At 48.0% G+C, this 20,277-nt stretch overlaps 2 protein-coding genes and 1 pseudogene across 2 annotated transcripts; all 3 read left to right on the top strand.

The window, feature by feature from the left end:
- Positions 1–4,398: 4,398 nt before the first annotated feature.
- Positions 4,399–8,278, top strand: LOC135368772 (inactive pancreatic lipase-related protein 1-like). Its single transcript, XM_064602281.1, has 6 exons — positions 4,399–4,599; positions 4,689–4,888; positions 4,944–5,249; positions 5,800–6,052; positions 7,624–7,818; positions 7,958–8,278. Exons 1-6 carry the CDS (start codon positions 4,401–4,403, stop codon positions 8,185–8,187), a joined length of 1,383 nt encoding a protein of 460 aa, XP_064458351.1. The 5' UTR covers positions 4,399–4,400; the 3' UTR covers positions 8,188–8,278.
- A 1,611-nt stretch (positions 8,279–9,889) lies between these two features.
- On the top strand, positions 9,890–12,057 carry LOC135369463 (inactive pancreatic lipase-related protein 1-like; annotated as a pseudogene).
- Positions 12,058–13,107: 1,050 nt separating this feature from the next.
- LOC135368771 (uncharacterized) lies at positions 13,108–18,365 on the top strand. Its single transcript, XM_064602279.1, has 6 exons — positions 13,108–13,259; positions 13,322–13,398; positions 13,512–13,694; positions 13,757–13,888; positions 13,976–14,072; positions 14,185–18,365. The coding sequence occupies exons 1-6, from the start codon at positions 13,186–13,188 to the stop codon at positions 18,152–18,154; spliced, it is 4,533 nt and encodes a 1,510-aa protein (XP_064458349.1). The 5' UTR covers positions 13,108–13,185; the 3' UTR covers positions 18,155–18,365.
- The last annotated feature ends 1,912 nt before the right edge of the window (positions 18,366–20,277 follow it).

Raw genomic sequence — 20,277 nt, 5'->3', positions numbered from 1 at the left:
TCGCCCTAACAGTAGAAATATGGCAGTCGTCGAACGAAAAGAGCCAGACAGCTAAAGCGGCGGGATTTGAACTCTATTTCTACTGTTCATGGTCTGAGGCATATAGAGGCTTTGTGTTGTGTTTGTCTGCTTGTTTATTCCAGCCTCAGGACAGTTACTTTCTACTTTTGCTCCCTTTCCGCGCTGGGACTCGTTCACACGAACGTATAACGTTTCTTGCTTCCATGAAAAATGGATGCGGAAACTGTAACACTTGCGCGAACGAGCATCCATGTGGAAACTCCACTTCCACGGGCTAATCTGCATGTCTTTTTCAAAAAGAAAAAAAAAAAAAGAAAAGAAAGAAGAAGAGAGAGAGAGAGAGAGAGAGAGAGAAAAAAAAAAGAGGGCCATGCGGGAAATCGGAACCGACACAACGGATAGCGCAGTGATTTATCCAGACCCCTCTACAGCTCCCTCCCGCCCCCCCCCCCCACCAAAAAAAAAAGAGAAAATCTTGAGGAGACCTCCCTAAAATTTTGTGAGATTGTGTTCAATATTTTGTCAAAAGCATGTAAATACAACCCCTTGCGGAGCACAGCACCCCCCAAGGACGAAATTCTGGGTAAATCACTGACGGCGGATAGCATGCATGCAGTAGCAGGAGAATATGGGAGTATGGAGAATGGAACGTTCTGTCCATAATCCAACTCAAGTTCTAGCGAATCATCATCTTATAAAAAAAAAAAAAAAAAAAAAACAAGGGCCGTCCTGCTTCGCAGCAGTGTCCCGTGCAAGACAGGGCATCCCGAGGGAAGGGATTTGCGCAAGACTCTCATCTCAAGAGGGTAGGGGAGTGTGATACCATCTGTAGGGGATACCCGTACCTTCTGGCTTTTCAATATTTTATTGGCAATTGGGGAATTGCCTCGGGCTTGCGTTGACGAACCTTCAGGTATTGTATAGGGGGTGTTGTATGTTGTTCAATGGCCGCTGGTTTCAGAGGTCCTTGAAGACTGCCCGTATGTGTGGCAAGGGTGTTATTACACCACGTCTGCTCTGGGACCGTGAAAACTCAAGTGCCAAAAATGAGGATGCTTTTAGTGGCGTACCTCTTAGACACTATTGGAAGCTCTTGACACGGAAAAGAGCTCGAGCTTCTATGTCAACAGTTTCCAATAGTCTTTCGGAGGTACGCCGCACTAAAGAGTAAAAATAGCCTCGTTCTCGACGTATGTATGGACATATTTATACGGGATTACGCCGAGAGACCTTTCCGCTTCTTATTCTAATATCTGAATGGTTTCTGGAGCTGTGTGATGTCCTTGATGTGGGCACCTGTAGCTCAGACAGGAGCGTCACTGAACATTTCCTTCAGCGTCTCATTTTCATATCAGCATTTGAGAACGTCTTATTGTCCCAAGAAGCCTGGAGAGAACACTGCAAATAGTCATCCACAGAATCCGCCTAAGTCAGTTCTATCTTTCATCAGTTCACTTTCATCTTTCATCGTCAGTTCTATACTCACGGAGAACGCTCTACAGAATGAAGCTCACATCAACTTCGCTATGCAACATCTCCGACACTCCGGAAGACACACTTCATATACGTAGTCACCCAATGTCCATTTTACGATACCTCTCGGCGTCGAAACGTCCGTGCGCCGAGAACACATATTCTGATTTCCGCGAAGTTCGCTATAGCTCGTGCCTGCGTTCTCACACAGTGCAGGGTGGTTCAATCACCTTTGATTGAAAAAAAAATATATGGAGATGCGAGGAAATAATCAGTAATCTTTTTTTTATTTTGTAACCTCGCGATAGCGCCCCTATGTGAGGCCATAGCTACCCAGAGGTTGCATGATGATGATGATGATGATGATGATGCACTACCAGCATCATAGAAAAAAAAAAAAAAAGTGAGATAGAGAGAACACCTACGTATTGCTCGTGACACGGTTGTCTGAAATCGCCTTTCAGTGGTTCTGCAGCCAATATATTTCCTTAATTGCCCTCGAAGATGTTGGTCCAATATTGTATTTAAAGCTGGATCATATGGTGCACGTGTTTCTTACTCGAAATAAATGATCTTGCAACACCTCGAGGTTTGTGATGGGATAAACCACGGGGTGCTGATTTCAGACAACCGTGTCGCAAGCAGTACGCTACTAGAGAAAAAAAAAATGAAAATAATAATAATAAAATAAAAACAAGATAAATAAAAAAACATTTATCGATTGAGTGTTTCGTAAGGAGCTTCTGCAAGAATATGCTGCTCAGTTTGAAGAATGTGCAACCTAATTTAGAAGCGACCTTGTATAATGTTTAATATTGTCGAAGGAGGCTTTTACGTATCCCGTATGCTTTTTATTTTGATGTTATTTTTATTTATTTTGACACTGAAGGTACGCCTTTCCGGTCGCTTATGTGTCTGGCAATTAAGAAGAAGAAGAAGAAAAAAAAATGACACGTAACATTTTAGGGTACGTTATACGGTTTGGCCTAGGGTTACACAAATAAAATAAAATAAATGATATTAAAGTCATCAAGGTGAATTCTGCGCACACAACGTCGCGGACCTCTGCAGCGCTGAGAGTTCCTATCTTTTTTGTTCAATCACTGATGCTCCAGATTGAACATGCGCCCAACAGAAATGTCTGGTTTCTTTCCTGTTAGGTAATACGACAGAAGCGCGTCGTATCGAGTTATCACACACCGCCTCCCACTCATCCCGGCCAGTGGATTGGTTGACGTGGCCCCATCGGAAGTGATTTGTCGCGATATGTGGATACGAAGGCGCTTCTGCCACATTCGTGGAGACGTAGCAATCTTCCCGCCTTCTCCTAAACCGCTGTTATCTATCAACTCATCGTACGACCCTCGGAAGACAGGGCAAACACTAGAAACATTCGAGGCACGCGTGGACATACCTGACAAGATTACTTCAGTCAGGGATGGGAAGTGGGAGGAGTACTTCAGGTACCAATAAGTCGTCAAGCCATACCCAAATACCATTCCTGAGTAATTACGTATAGTTGTGTACTTTGTATTATACTTTAATACTTTTTTTTCTAGTGCTTTTTCGCCAAGTACTCGAGTACCCAACTGGAAAATTGGGGGAAATACGACGAAATAATTTTTGTGTCTTGCAGGGGCATTTTTGGTGAAACTTCATTGCTGACAGGCTCGAATTGTTGACAAGATGTTAACGACAATACTGTCATGCTGTTCTATACAGTCAGAAGTTAGGAACACGGACAGACACATGCTTGCTTGTCCTCACACAGTTGTTTGCATGGTCCCTGGCCACATCCAGCATACCAACGCTCTGCCCTCAAAGCTCTCTTCACCTTTCTGTATACCACGTGACTTCGATCCTTATTGTGAAGGGGCTCATTATTTCATTTCCCACATCAACACCAGCAATAGGGTACACTCTTAGAAATGAATTTCACCTCATAGCACGCTCGTAGCAAACCATTATCTCGAATTATATCATTACCTGCCCTGATTTGCTGAAAACGGGAGGCGCACGCCATTTTTGTGACAATTATGAACCGCATAAGTGTCACAAAAAGGCGTACGCCTACCGTTTTGAACAAATCAGGGCACATAGCGATATCACTCGAGATAATGGTTGGCTAGGAGAGTGCTATGCGGTGAAGTTCATTTTTAAGAGTGTAGAGTATCGCCGCTGGCGATGAAACTTTCCGTTCATCATCTCGCAATAAAGTTGTTGAAGGCGCGATAGGTTGCTCTGTCTCTCTGATTCTCCCCAATACATGATTCTAGTACATTTTTACATTGTTTTCTCCGTTGGCAGTTAGTAATCGTTCTGTGATTGGGTTTTAAGAATTACATGATTGTATGAAGCAGGAAACTGATAGGCACACATACTTTTCGTTTTTATTTTACATTTTACCGTTTTTTAAATGGTGGAATGGATTATGTTTGTGCAGATAACAAACTACATAGAAAAATGAAGGTCTGCATGCGTTTTCCTTGCACGCAAATCAAATTGGCAATGTATTTGATAAGCACTTTAAAGTGCTTGACCTAGTATTTGCTTGAAGTGCATTTGAAAACTGATACTTTGTACTGTGCTTAAGGTACTATGTATGCCGGGGTACTTAGTACTTTACTTTGAGTAAAATTTTGGGGACTTTGCCCGTAAGGGATTTTCCCAGCACAATGGCCAGAAAGGCCAAAAACGCCAGAAAAGTAGCAGATTTTTGCGTGCCCCCATTGCGGGACATCCCTCCCGAGACGAAAATCCTGGGAATATTCCTGCTGCCCATCACTGACACCTGAGGAGCTTATTAGGAGCACGAGATGCATGACGTGACATCGCCATAAGTTGCGAAATGCCTGCATCACATGCATATGCATCACATGGCTGGCGTCTGCGAGGCCGCTTGAACGATGTTTGGACACCGTTGCATTCTCCGCGATATCACCGTATCACCGTCTCCCGATATCTTTCTCAACATTGTCCATTACACGGGGTTCCCTCGGCCCTTGTATTTATACAGATGTAATCTCAAGCCCATGCCAGTGTTGACTTTATTGGGGCCTCTTGCTGCATCAAGTATACACAGGGAGATGTTAGCCAGCTTTATCGGTAAGCAGCTCTGTGTGTTTCTATGTTCAGACGGAAGACAGCATCACGCGCGCGGCGTGACAGGATATGTGATTGTTGACTACCTGCAGTACTGCTTGTCGGGACGGCCTGCCAGGTGTCCTGCCGAAGCCTGAACCAGCCTGCACATGGTCGTACATGGGACGTCGGAGATCTCCTCCTCGACGGGCGACGGAACGGGATCACCAATGACAGTGAAAGTGAAGTTCGAGAAGGGATGCTCCTCGCTGAAAGCATGTATCTTGCCGTGAAGATGAGCGAGATCAGAAAGGTATGTCTCAATGCAGAATGTCCACGTGATATTAAGACCTAGAGGACCATCGCAGAAAACTCCGCTCCCAGCTGTATACAGCAACCCAACAGCCTGTTTCGAAGACCTGGGCTGTTTCAGCACTGACGGAATGATGAACCACGTAGGCGAGCTGCCTCAGCACCCGGACGAAATCGGCACCTCGTTCGCGCTGTACACGAACCTGAGTAGCGAACATCCAATTCACTTCAATTATAATGAGCTCAACCAGACAGCAGAACACTTCGCAACCGCTAAAGACATCGTCCTAGTAATCCATGGCTTCATGGGAAGCGGCGAAGACGACTGGGTTATGGACATCACTAAGAAGCTACTTGAAAAGGTAAGCACGCCGCTTCTTCAGCGACCACGGCAAGAAAAATATTTTCGGCTTCTACGGGGACTTTACATTGAAGAAGGATTTCCCTTGTCTCGCTCTCCCAAATCGTTCAAAATTCAAATTTACATTGTCCAATCCTGATGTAGATCTCGCGGGCCGATGTGTAGCGCTCCTAGCGGATCGATGCAGACGAGCTCCTCATACGGTTCGCCGACTATGACATGGTCGTTACAATGTAGTAGGTCGTGGTTGGAACCCCCCTGGATACGCCAGTGACGGCATGTTCTGCATGAGAGTCACTGGGACAGGGAAGGACAGTCGTTTTCCGTTTCCCACGGACGAAGTATGGCCGCCGGAGCATGGATCTTTAGTTTGGAGAGTTGGGAATCTGGTCTTGGAAAGTACCGCCATCGCCGGGAGGCACGCGAGCCAACACATGCTGCGGCGGCCATACTTGATCCATGCGTGCGGCGGTAAAGAGGTACTGACTACGGTACTTTCACTGTTCCAGTAACCGTAGTGATGATGTAATAATACTTTTTTTTTTCTGCAGGAGGACCGCGTCGTCATTACAGTGGATTGGAGCGAGGGAGCTCTGTTCCCGGACTACACCACCGCGGTAGCTAATAGTGCTCTAGTCGGTCGTCAGGTGTCACTTCTCCTGCAACGCCTCAAGGCACTCTATCCAGAAGCAGTGCACCCACAAAAGGTTCACCTAATTGGCTTTAGTCTTGGGGCACACGTAAGCGGCTTCTGTGGAAGGCACTACTTCAACGAGACTCACCAAAGGATCGGGAGGATCACAGGTATACTCCATATGACGTAGCCGTTAGCTAATAAATAAATCAGACGACACGACAGCTCGTGCTTCGCAAACGCCACCTATGATAGAGGAAGCCTGCTTACTCGTCGACGTGACGTAACAACTGAAAGTCAGCCAATCAGGATCGCGTTTTCAACGGCCGTATAGCCAATCACGGACGCGCTCTCAGCGGTCGTACCCATGGAGACCAACACCATCAGCCGTATTGCCATCCACTGTCGTCTGCGAGCAGTGAACGTGCCCGCGTAAATAAAATAAAGCGCAAACGGTCCTATGTTTTTTCTTAAGACTAATTTTCTCAAAGCGTGTTGCACTTTTAGGTTACAGGTTATAAAATCTGCGAAGTTAGATGCAATCATCTGCTATAGTTCTTGAGTTCGCAGAACGGTGAATCGCGGTAGCAGACGAATTATGACTTTACGTGTCGACGTAGCGAAAGAGAGAGAGGAGGCATTAAGAAGGCCTTCTGCATGTAGGTGGCGTTGGCTTCACGTAGCGTTAGTAGCGATGCCACGACGTGGGTTAATTTTGCCCACATGCAGCGCTCGTTATATGCAGCACATGTGCAATTAAACAAAATGCTACGCCCTAATAATCCAAATAATAGAGAGTTTCGGTACTGCGTACGTAATCGCTTTCCGTACGCCAGGAAATAGCGGGAGCACACACCGCATGCGCCGAACGTGTCTTCGTGTATAGCGCGTGCGCAGTGTGAATACGCTATTTCCTAAAACTCTCTCATATGTGTAAAATCTGACAGATGGGACAGAAACGAAGGGTGTTCACATATCGAGGGTTGACTGTATATATATATATATATATGCTGGAAGAAAGGGGTTCGGGCGAACGCGAATTTAAATAGGTACTAACAAAATCTGAGGCGGACAACGAAGATGTAGGAAAAGGGCGCAACCGTACTTTCGACGGCTCTAGCTATGCAGACGAGCCGTCATGAGCCACATAGGCAGCCACTGGTAGCCACAGAAAGCCTGCGTTTGAAACAATCCCAGGCGATTGGCTGACACCCCGACTTCGTATGTCGACGTGCGAAAGAGTGGGAGGAGGCATTAAGCAGGCCTTTTGTATCTAGGTGGCGTTGGCAGAGACGAGACTGAGTACTAGCTCCATCTGTTTAGGGTGAGGAAGAGCGTCGTCTGCTACTTATTTCCGCCATCTTGAAGCCCACGCGCAACTCGCACTGTGCTGACATAAGCCAATATACTTTCGAATTGAGTAAATAAATTGCACAGGAGGTTGGAAAACGTCGCTGTAATCTAAACACAGTTACTTACGCATGGTCAGCGCGGGCTTCAAAATGGCGGCTTTGCGGCGTTCGCCTCTGCAAAGGGTGACTCCACCCTACACAGAAGGAGCCAGTATTCACGCACCCTACAGCCCTATCGGACACCGTAGGACGAAAATACTGTACATGGTGGTTCCTCATAGACTAACTAATGAATGAACCATGGTGTTAACTGTTGAGCTAATGTCACTTCCTTGCTACTTTGACGAATGCATATACGACCATATACCACGTGACCTTTATCATTACAGCACTGGACGCTGCAGGACCCTTGTTCGTAGACTCTCAGATCCACGTATCTCGGAAGGACGCCTCTTACGTGGATGCGATCCACACCAGTGGTGGGGCCTCAATACTACTGGGCCAGTTTGGCACGAATATACCATTCGCACACGCCGACTTTTACCCTAATGGAGGTCAATCACAACCTGGATGCTCCTTCTTGGGTAAGGTCCTACTGAAAAAAATTCTCAAAGCCACACTCCTCTTTCATTTATGCGATAGATGTAATGTAGTTTGTCGTAACGTGATATCGTAGTTACAGAGGTGAAGTAACTTTTTTTTTTTCATTGTTTGCTTTGACAGATGTTGGATGTAGCCACAGGCGCTCCGTCGAGTACTTCATTGAATCGCTGCTGGCACATAGCACCCACTGTCGGTTCAGGTCTCATTCTTGCAGTGTCGATGCCATTACCAGCGGAGATTGCGAGGCCAAGAAGTGGAGTGGGGAAATGGGCTACCCGAGCTACTTCGTCGACACGAGAGGGCAGCAGTTCCTGAAGACAAAGAGCGAGCCACCTTTCTGCATCGTGTGATGACGAAAGGTTCTTGTCTGGAAAGACATGTGTATATGCCTTCATCTGTACTTTTTCATCTTCATCATTAAAGTGTCATTACGGATTTTAAAAAAAATATTTTATTTCGTATTATAAATGAACCTCGCTCAAGACTTTCGAAAGAACCCGCGAAATTTCATAGTTTCGGATTCTCAAGCAGTTGTGGTGAGCCTTGGGAGCAGACGGAAGTCAAGCTTCGAGGAGCAATGTCGCCAAATGTCTGGCAAATTGCGACGCCCGATGACGTTATACTTCTCAAGACTAGAAATTAATTATACGATTACGTGGAACGTGAACTGCTTGCAAGCACACTTTCGCGCCCACGCCTGATACTTCAGTCCGCGCCGGATTGGATGTTTCCTGTTCGTGTGCATCATTTATTGCCTGGCATTGTCTTCAGTGGCCGTGAAACGAAAGCAGGTCGCTCCGATTTCTCAGTTATCTGTGCCGACGCATGCTTTAGATCGTGTGCTTATTTCGGATGGCATTAGATCACGTGTCAAGAGGCGATCATCTTCATCTCGACTGCCGTATGAAAGCGACTAAATGAACTGACGCGTTGGTCTAATGTCAATCAATTTATCAAATCATAAATACTTTTTATACCTACAAAGACAAACTAACGTTGATGATAATACAGGAACACACAACACAGCACAAGCGACGAGCAGGCACCCGCACCCGCAGTACGCCCACGAGAGCCCAAAAAAAATAATGGCGACGTTCCTACCCATTGTCGCGAGATTCATTGCTTTTTCTGCCAATGACCGGTATATAATTTCAGGTGTATTTTCGAGCTAAAAAAAAAAAAGAAGAAGCACATTTTAATTTAATGGTAGCCGTTAAAGAAAAGGCACCAGCAATATAGGCATCACCGCACTGGGCGTTGTGAGGCTTGGTTGTGTTTTTCGTATGTTTAATTACCTCATCCACTACAAAGTTACATAGATTTTGGTTAATGCGCAGTGTAAATTATACGGTATGTGCCGACATGTACCCGGCTACAGGGCACGGATCAGCGTAACACGAGCGAACAGCTCCAAGATCCCAGCGCGTAATCATGCGCGTTGTTACATCGTGTCTCATTCTGAATAGCTGCAGCCTTCCAAAATATTGTTTCTAATTGTGAAGCGGAAATTTTACTAAATGAGTTTCTAGTTTTTGAGAAGTATATATGCTCCTCGACGGTCCATTTCCGTTTTCTCACCACAGCTCTTGTCCGTCTTCCAACGTGGGGCGAAGAGCGGAGACGAGTGCTGTTGCTAGAAGACAGACGCTATATAGCCCTAAGCTGTGCATGGAGCAGCTTCACTGAACGCTAGTATGACGTCTGAATACAAAGATGTACGTCTAAATTTGAAGGTGTACATTTTCTTTGCACACGCTGTGACTTGCGTCCACATCCTTTGTCGAAAATAACTTGTCTTCTCCTCCTGCCTCGTATAGTAGAACGGAAAATTCGGAAACGTCTTCCCTGCACAACATCGCACACGATCGGATTCTTACATGGCGCGGATCGCGCAAAAAGAAAGATAATTTTGGAAGCATTATGCGCCAAGCAGAACCCATGACATCAAAACGCAAGTGGAAGCAAGGTTGACGAGAACAATAAGGCATCCAATTTCATGGCCTACGACTATGTATAGCTTTCCTCAGCAGCTTACATATGTCCTTACTCGCGATGGAAGCGTGGAAACAGGCGACGGGTAAGTTGATGTCTTACGTCAATTGCGAGCAACCGACTTCTGTGCTCTTCGCGCCCACGATATTGTTGCCATAGCGACCCACACAATACCGCCTATTTTATTCCAGTTCTCTTACTGCTGCTGTACATCGGCAGTACTTCTGGTCGAAGCACGTGTGCAAGAAATGCGGCTTCTCAACAAGATCAAAAGCGGGGCCCAGAGGAAACGCACCATGACAGTGAGCTCTACGAATGGTACAAGGGTACACTCACAGCGTTCAGCATGTTGCTCGCGGACAAGACAACTGATGCGCAGCAGGTACGCACTTATACGCTAATGACTTGTGGATGACGGTCATACAGTAAGCTTATATTTCTAACGCACAGAATAGCTCCGAGCCCCGGTATGAGACGATTGGTGAAGCGTGCTACGACGACTTGGGTTGTTTCAGCACGCGAGGACCCATGCTACATGTGGGAAAGTTACCTCTACCTCCTGAAGTTATCGGCACGCAGTTTCAACTATATTCCCGCTCGGATCGTGGGAAGCCCACGATTCTTGACTACCGTGCCCCACGTTCAAGCTTGCGGCAATTCGGACAGACGAAAGACCTGGTTGTCTTAGTGCATGGATTCATGGAGAACGCGAGAACCAAATGGATCATGACCGCAAAAACAATCTTGCTGGAAGAGGTAAGTTGAAAAGTGATTTGTGGCCGCGAAGCCGCATGGGCGCTGTACTATGGGATCCCGATTAATGCCGCGCAACAACCGCAGAAGGACTGCAATGTCATCGCGGTGGACTGGGAGAAGGGGGCAGCTTTCCCGTACTACAAAGTAGCCGTGGCAAACAGCGCCCTCGTCGGTCGTCAGATATCTCGTCTGCTGCAAGGGTTGTTGGAGAAATACCCGCACACCGTTGACCCTGAGCGTGTGCACGTCATAGGCTACAGTCTTGGAAGTCACGCGGGGGGTTTCTTCGGAAGACATTTCAAGGGCCACACTGGACGCCTGATAGGAAGGATAACCGGTGAGCGAAACACAACGACAAATATCACGGGGCTCTTTAAAGTGCCACTACGGACACATGTTATTTGGTATTGTGGTTGATTGATTGACTGATTGGAAAAAGAAAAAGTATTATAAATCAACAAGGATATACGTGACGTCAAGGGGAGCCCTGGCTTCTGTCTCCTAGCAACAGCGCGCGTCTCCGCTCACCACCCCACGTTGGAAGACTGCCAGCAGCTGTGCTATGCTGTACGTCTAGAAGACCATAGCTGTGGCTAGGGCACAGAAATCGACCTTCAAAGCGCAGTGTTGACAGACGCAGTGTAGACTGGGCCCACCTCATGACGTCATACTTCTTAAAACTAGAAATTAATTTTATGATACTTCCGCGACACATAGATGAAACAGTATTTTGGGACAATGCAGTGTGAGACACGTAGGTTGCAACGACAAATTCGGTAGGATTATGAAGATACGAAGGTTTACACAGCGTATAGTAGAACTTGAGCCTCGGTTGGCGGACGATGTGTGACCACATTTCATATGCATGCCTCCAGCTTTGGATGCTGCTGGACCACTCTTCGAGTCGTACAGCATTTCCCTGTCCAAGGAGGACGCACTTTACGTGGATGCCATTCACACCAGCGCCGGAGACAACGTATTCTGGGGTCAGCTTGGCATGGCGACGCCCCTGGGTCACGCAGATTTCTATCCTAATGGTGGCCGCAAGCAGCCTGGATGCGGTACCCCACTATTTGGTAAGACCACCAGGACCACCGCTTGCTGTGAGAATTGCTAGTTCATTCTTATTTTTGCAGATGTATCCTGCAGCCATCGACGATCCATAAGGTATTTCATTGAGTCACTCAATACGAAACCAAACGGATGCCGTTTCCGGTCTTATCAATGTGAAGGAGGTATCGACGCCTTCCTCAGCGGCAACTGCACCTCGGGCGACGACTTTGGCGAGATGGGATATCACAGCAATGAAGCCGTTGGGAGGGGACCGCAGTTCCTCGCAACAAGAAGCATATCTCCATTCTGCTTTTCATAAGAAACGTGACGCATTGTATAGTAATTTATCACGCGCATCTATTATCATTGATCTATACCGCAGCTAGTATGTCAATAAATAGAACAATGAACAAAGGATGGCGAGGATGCATCAACGAACTGCATCACATGTAGTGCATGCTCCTCAGTTGTTATGCCTCAGTATGTTTGATGTCCGATATTGCTTCAAGAATAAAGAAGTAACAAAACAACGTTTAAGGAACAGATAAGACACTGGAAACAAAGAGCTGGTGTGAATACATATAGGACTTTTTTTTTTTCGTATCTATCCCTGATGTTTGTGGGCCCTTTTCTCTTGTCGCCAGATAGGGTGTCGATCCTATGTTAGGAACCCCAAGCTGATAGTCCCAACTGAGTTCCATTTGAAGAAGAAGCGTTTATCACACCCTCGACTATCCTCGATTCGAGAACAAGTGCGCACTTATATCACTGTTTTCAAGTTGTTACAATCGCACTCAACACTATATAATCGTTAGAGACTAACAAGGGCGAAAAATGCTGTCTACGCAATGACTAGCCGCAGAAGACGTGGTTGGTGGTGATGGAACTACTTACTGTAGTCGGCCTCGCTTATAGGCGAGCAACATCACGACTACATCGAAGAGGGGGGATCGTGCGTCCTGGGCAGACTTCGCAGGGAACAATGCCGACATTTGCCTTAAAGCCGCCTGAGGAAAACAATCAGCAAACAACAAACAGCACAGCCGGCGCACGGATTCGAACCCGGGGTCACCTCCCGGTGCTAGTGGTGGGCGATAACGCTCTGGGGGAATGTGCGTCCTGGGCCGACTTCTAAGGGCGTCACCTTCCTCTCAATCCTTCGCACGTTGACATTTCCAGTCAGGATGTCAGCCACTCACGGCAGAAGATTTGAAACACAGGCTTTCTGCGGTTACCTGTGGCTCCCCACGCGGCTGATAGCGGCTCGTCTCCATAGACGAAGCACCGTCATGATTGCTGTGTGGGAGTTTTCCCTGCGGGTTTTCCTCAGACGCTTGAAGACAAACGTCGGCACAGTTCCCTGTGAAGCCTGCCCATGACGCACGATTCCCCCCCGAGCAACATGCCGCCACATCGGCAGGAAGAGCGCTCGGAAATAGCACGAGTGCAAGGGAGAAAAGGAAGAAGAAGAAGAAGCCAAACCGTTGGCGCACACCAATGCCTCGAGCCTCAAGCATCGTTCTCATCCATACCGTGGCTGTCGAACAATGAGGTTCGTCCTCTGCCATATTCAGTTCCTGGTATGTACAGTGGTGGTCGGAGCCCAATTTCCTGACTTCAGGTACGTCCTGTTGTGGAGGCTCTAAAGATATCTTCAGTTAAGCTGTCCTTGCCTCGCGTTAGAGTGCAAGACAACGACCGGACAGATGGAACCACTGCCTCCAGTACTGCTCACAGTAATCAGCAGCGAAGTACTGAAGGTTTGCATTCTTTGGTTCTCCACAAAGTTCTGTCTATAGATTATGACAAATAGTGTCGCCACTGCCATGAATGAAGCATTCTAATGTAATTTCACATTCGCCAATACTTTCAGCCGCGACACTAAATGGCGGGAAACACGTCTTCGCTAATCCTTGTTCGCGGGACAAGGATTGCTCATCGGATCTCGGACTCGCATGCATATCTATTGACGTCACAACGGACAAGCGGTGTGGCTGCGCTAAGGCGACGCCTGTTTACATAAAAGACTCCAGCGGAATTCAGAGATGCGTACGGGGTAAGTCGACAGATAAATGGTCAAACGGTCATTTAAAAGAGGAGTATTTAAATCCCTCCCAGCAAAATCTATGTACGAATCTTGCGTAAGTAATCTGGAATGCAGCTACAACAGCCCCAATGTACTCTGCGTGGATTTTCTCTGCTATTGTCCCCTACCATACGTGCTCACTGAGAATCAACGCTGCTTGCCTCGTAAGTCAATATTTTACTGATCGTTGCTAGAGTCCAAATAATATTTCGAATATATTAACGTCGTTATACTTGGTCGTGTCGTTGCAGCGAAGACGTCGCATGCTACCCTGTTGTTCGCCGTGGCGCCAACAATGGTTCTGATCTTAACCTTGCTTATACTGGGTGCTGCGTACAGCTATCAGAAGTGCGTATTCCTAAAAGAGTGCCAGTTACAACTGCAAGAAAAAAAATGATGCCTCGCCCGAGTTCATCCATCGTTTATCATGCGCCAATCATCTAATCTTATGTAATTACAGGTACGCTCGTGACAAGAGAGACAGGGAATCATCCAGCAGTCAACAAGGATCGAGCAATCTCTCCTTGGATAATGTTTCGCAGACATCTGACGCGGCGGCTCAGCTTCTACGAGAGAGACGCAGCTCGGCCATTCCCATTTATAACCGCAGAGTGCTTACACCTCGGTCCCCTGCAGCATCTTGGGATTGGGACTTCGCTCGTAATACGAGACGTCCGCCGAGGTATATTAAACGTCCAAAACAAGACGTAGGCGCTGCGTTTCTCGGAGGAAGCGGTAGGCTCGTTTTGGACAGGAAACCTATCGAAGCAAAGGAAAAAGACGCGTACCCACGCCCTGGCTTCTTGTCCGTTGAAAAGCTTCAGGACGACCGCGACAGCGTGGCCGTTGGTAGCACTGGCAAAGCTGATATGGACGGTCGTAGCAGAGGAGCCTCATTAGTGGGCGAAAGAAAGCCTCGAGCTGAACCTGACAGCGTTGCCGACGAACTGAAGGCGTTGCAGGATATCTTACAGGCAGAAAGCATCGTAATCAACGTAGAAACTGGTGGACACGCTGAAGACGTGTTCAGAATGGCGAAGGCAACGCCAGCGCCAGACAAGGTGCCTCCCACTCTGCGCAGAAAATTGATGGGCAACAGACAACGCAAGAAAAAGGTTCACGAGGTCGTTAATAAACCTCTGGCGTTTGAAGACCACGCTTTTGAAGATTCACTTCAGGAGGTCAGCGAAGATTCCTTCATGAAGGAGCAGAGAAAACTTATTGAAGACAGGAAAGGACGCCTTCTGTACTTCGGTAGTCTGCCGGAAAAGATGCCATCTTACATGACGTCGGATCAAACTTCGTCGTCCGCTAAGCGAAAAATGTCCAGCAAGTCTCTGCCTCTTGGAAGTCTGGCCGAGCATTTTGCTGGTCTACAGTGCAAAGCGACCGTTTTCTCAAGGCCGTCCAGTCACAGATTGTCCTCGGAAGTGGAGCTGGACTCGAAGCAAACCGTTAGGAAAGCTTCTGCGAGCAAACCATCTTGTAAGGAGCTCGAGGAAGATGATGACGAAAACACTCGCCATCGTGAGAACTATGCAGTCGTAAAGCCAAACGATAATATGACACCACCGTTAGCACGGCCTGAAGACAAAGCGTTTTCTCAATACACGCCCTGTTCAACGCCACCTGCTGAGCGTGGGAATAAGTTGTCGAAGGACGAAGAGGACACCGCTACACAGCCACAAGTAAGTAGTGCAACTATAAAGGAACACCGTGTGCACAACGACGATGCGAAACAAGTTGCGGAAGACACCTCCAGGGTTGAACTTGAGGAAGTGAAAGAACGGCTTTCTAAGCTTGACGTCCTCAAGACCATGACGTCCACGAACTGCAACGTTTGGAATTTAAAAAGAAAACTTTCCGAGTTGGAAGAAGAACTAAAGAACGTTCTCTTCAGAGACGGAATTACGTCTCTTTCTTCCCAAACAAATCGAACGATGGAAGCCGGTGGTGCCGGAGGACGTCACGAAACAGCCGAACCGAGCGATGGCGCAAACACACCAAAACCAAGCAAAGGCGTACTACTACCATCGGGCAGCCGCTCGACAAAGTCGACGCAGCACGTCAAGTTCCAGGATGCAGTGATGCCAAAGCGCCATTCCCCTTCCATTTCTGAAGCCTCATCAGGGACTTCAAGGCGTGTTTCGAGCGAAGGGATCAGGAGGAAGCTTTCGCAGGCTGGCAGTAAGGAACTACAGGTTGCCTCTGGTGACGTTAGTAGTACGCAAGGCAGCTCGGACGCCAGCGATGCGAAAGTGACTGAACAAGGACAGCTCCTTGCAATTAAGGCTGCTCACGTATCCGACTCGGTTATATTCGAGGGTACTAGGTGTAACAAAACTCGAAAGTTGTCCGGTGACGTCGAGACAGAGGGGGGCCCGATTGGCTTTGTAGCGACTGATGTTTACCAACCGAACAGACCTACCACGACTGACCTGCAGAGCCAGCCCCAGGTGGTTGCGAGCTACATGCACTTCGAACTCCCAAATCATTCAAGCTCGACTGAGCACAAACTAAACGAGATCCTGGACAAGGACACCGAACGCAACCTGCATGAGGAGTCGCATGAAATTCTGAAGAGAGTAGTCGAAAGAGCTTCCTGCAATGCAGGGCGTTCATTGCTACCGTCGTCACCTGCATCGTTTCTGGCTTCTGCAACCAGCGCTGACGTGGCTCCTATACTTGACATCGCAGCTGCCAGTACCGCCGCACCGTGCCCCTCGCAGCAGCACACAAACGAGACAGGTGCGAAGTCACCAGGGCGCAGCCAGGACGGAAGTGTCCAGCAGATTCCAGGTAACGACAAAGCCCAATGTAGCACTGAAGTACATGAACAGAATGCAATGACGACACAGCCCAGAAATGAAGCCAACACGCAGACGTTTCTTTCGAAGTCGTCCCGCAAAAATTCTTGTACTGGACGTCAGAAAACTCAGGCTCCACAGGATGCGCTCAAAGTTTTCATGTTGGGAAACGAACATTACCTTCGCGAACGCTCTCTCACATCTCAAAGGCGAACTTCAGGCGTCGCTGCAGTCGGCGAAACTCAGTACATTGTGCAACAGATAGTAAACCTAGAGATCCCGTCCACGCATAAAAGGCTCCGAGAGTACGGGGAACCAACAGACACCACGCGGGCTGCTGGTGGGCTCTTGAAGAAGTCTCATTCAGTTACGGGGTCTGACCTCGCGCAATGCGATAACGGGTTTCAACCGCTGAGGCTCCGTGACCTCATTCTACTTCAGCATCCACACGTAGGATCCATGTTTGCACTGTTGCATGAGGCACCAACGCAGACACATACCAACGACGTCCCCAAAGCGAACGCTGGGCAAACGATTCCCGAGTTCCAGCTAGGCAGTGCTATGCCCTTGCCGACCAACACGAAGTCGAACAGCCAGCAAGCGTCACTGACCACCGCAAGTCTCGTCGATGACGTAGCTGCTTGGCCAGACTCTTCCCGACAGTCAGGCGCGCAAGAGTGCGAAAACCGATCCGATGGCATGCACACCGCTCACAGCAACTATATCGTCGGAGTGCACGGCTCCAGCTGTACACCAGAAAGCTACAAAAACAGCGGGGTGAGAAATGACGCTGCGGGCCATGAAATATTGGAATGCGTCACGAGGAATCTATCCATACCACCACTGAGGCGCGTACACAGCTTAAATTCTATAACTCAGGACTCGCATCAGCAGTCACTGGAAGGCTTCATCACCACATCGAGCTCTTCGAACTCTGAATTGTACCGTAATTTGCGCAAGAGGCCCCTAAGGAATCCCGTGATGAACCTTCCAGAACAAGGGTCTCGGTTATGCCAGTTTGTCCCAACATTCAGCGTGGACCGTCCAACACCCGACAGACCCTGCTTCGAGTCCGTATACAACGCCATTTTGCAATCGCAAACGACTTCCAGTAGCGTCATAACGCATCTTTCGAAATATAACGTCGACAGGCCGTTCTTTGGCAGCCTTATTGCCAATATTCCCGCGCCTTCCCATTCCCAACATCCCCACAGGAGCTCGAGGACGTGCTCTTCCCGACGCCACAGGCTCGAGCCGCGTAAGAATATTCGCTGCCTCAGTAGGCCAACACTGTCCCTGTGGAACTTCAAGAGATACAGTAAAAAAGTAGCCAAGAAACAAATATCCAAACACGATTCCGCACGGCTGCCCAACGAATCTCCGGCCTGCTTCCATTTGTATCACGCGGCAGGCACTGCCAGTGAGGAACCCCAGTCATCTACGTCATCTTTCTGCGTTGCGGATGACGACATAGGGAAAAGGTCAAATATATCAACCGCTTCACCGTATTTCTCACTGGACGAAACAGCGTCGGAGCATTCTCTGTTGCGTGCATTCGTAAAATATCCATCTGGACATGTAAACAAAGATCGGCAGTTTCATGGGCCACAGGAGGATGAATAGCGATACCCCAAGACATCTGTGATGGGTTCGTACATAACGCAACAACAGAACTTGTCGTGCCTATCGATAAGATGAACGAAATGTCCCATAAACATAATAGAATGAAATGTAACGTGTCTGCGCTCATTTCTACGCTACAGTGATGGGCGGGTAAGGGTTATGAATGGAACAGTTTTAGGCCGTGTTTAGGCCGTCACAGTGGACTGCGTGTTGTCAAGCGTGTACGCATGAGATACATGGCCAAGAGTTAGAATGCACCAAGTCAAGCAAAAAAAAAGAAAACGTAAGCATATAACACCTCTGGCGCATTCCATCGCCTACCGGAGTCACCAGCCGGATCAGTTCGCGGACAAAATTCGCAGGTTCGCACGAATGCAAATAATAGTGTAGGGTGCAGGAACATGTCATCTAACATGGCTCAACACCCTGTGACATTCGTCAAGATGCAAGATATTTTCGCTTTACGGTGAACTGTTACCGCGCAAAGCCGGCCTCGGTGGCTCTGTCTGGAATATGTTGGCTTGGATGCTTTCGGCGTAAGCCAAGCCCTGGTCGTCGAAAATTATCCACAGTCCTACCCTGAGGCACGTACAGCATCTTTCCACACAAATAGGCTGACTCATTGCACGTGTACGGTCAAGGCCGCTACCGCGAATTCTGGTCATAAAGCGAATTGTCATATTCACGTGCAACATGTGTTCGTTCGTTCTCATTTATTGAAGACGCAGACATTGCGGGTACAGCACCACAACACAACACAATTTTCTATATTCAACAATTTATTTACAACCGCGCTGCGATGGTGGTGATGATGACGACGACGATGGTAGAAGACTCTGTCTGTGGTGGGCGGTCACAATAACGGGGGAAGAACACGTGTTCTCCTCAGTTCCTCTCTCGAAATGTCGGTCATAGTCGGATTATCAAGTTGTCATAAGCGAGGAGCCTTTACCCAGGACCTCCATTGGGAACAAACGCTGTAGGATGTAGACTGTAAATGTACTCTCACTCCGCCTTTTCATGAAGAGCTCGAGCCACTGCTCGGCTAACTGGCTGTCAAAAATTTCGTCAACTAAAACCATGTGCGTGCTGTCTCCGTTGGTCATAAGGGTTTGTATTGTTGACCGATTCGATGAGTTACAGAACTGAATGGTTAATTCAACATAACCTCATGTTCATGGAGCATCCGGGATGCAACATTGTACCTGGGGGTGGGGGGTACTCATCTGTCATCACAGGCTCGAACAGGGTTTTTACCGGTGTTATGTGCCCGAGTAGCGAGTAAACATTGGAAGACTTCTGCTGTGGGGGCGGCTGTTTACACGGAAACTGAAAGAAGTCAAACTTCTTCCCCTTCTCAGACAGAACACCATCTCCTGCGGACGTCCGAAATAGATCCCATCGCCCATGCCCTGAAATGAATGTCAGACAGACACCTTTGGGAGCTACATATAGATGGACGTCCCTAGCAGTACATTCGCAGCACGGCCGCATGAATACGGGATGTTACATGGAGCATTTATTGCAAGAGAGAAAAACGTGGCAAGGTGTATCATGGCGAGAGTTCGACTTTCGATGAACCAACTGAATGCCTCAAACAAAAATCAGTAAGATCGTTATCGTCATTGTGAAGGCGAGTTTCCACATACAGCGCTTCGCTTTATAGCGCTAGAAAACAGCCCTCAAAATCTTGCGCTGTTTTTCCGCCTGCCGCTCTCACATACAACCGAGCACATAGCGCTATTCTGCTGTGGTCACGAGATATCTCATTGCGACGTGATGTACCGGTGCTACCGTGATTGCTTACTTTCGGCGTCGGGTATCCGTAGCATGAAGGGGGATGACACTTTCGATGCTGTGATCGCGATACCAGACTATACTAACCAAACACCCATGCATTGGCAAATGAAACTCGTGGCCATTTTCACGTCGTCGTCGTCGCATTCCCGGTGGTGGTGGTGAAAGGGCTTGCCGTTGTCGGCCTCACGTACGTCGCATTCCCGCCTTGCTGCTCCGACTGATCGGAAGCAAATCAAACCTCAGCTTCCGTGACGTCACGACTGAAAGACGCTCACGATTGGTTAACGCAGACTCACCGCTCAATATAGCGCTAGAAAAGTTAA

This window comes from Ornithodoros turicata, chromosome 9 (genome assembly GCF_037126465.1).
Source record: "Ornithodoros turicata isolate Travis chromosome 9, ASM3712646v1, whole genome shotgun sequence".
NCBI classification, from domain to species: Eukaryota; Metazoa; Arthropoda; class Arachnida; order Ixodida; family Argasidae; genus Ornithodoros; species Ornithodoros turicata.
The sequence above is the reverse complement of the archived record's forward strand: the minus strand, read 5'-3'. Positions and strand labels throughout refer to the sequence as shown.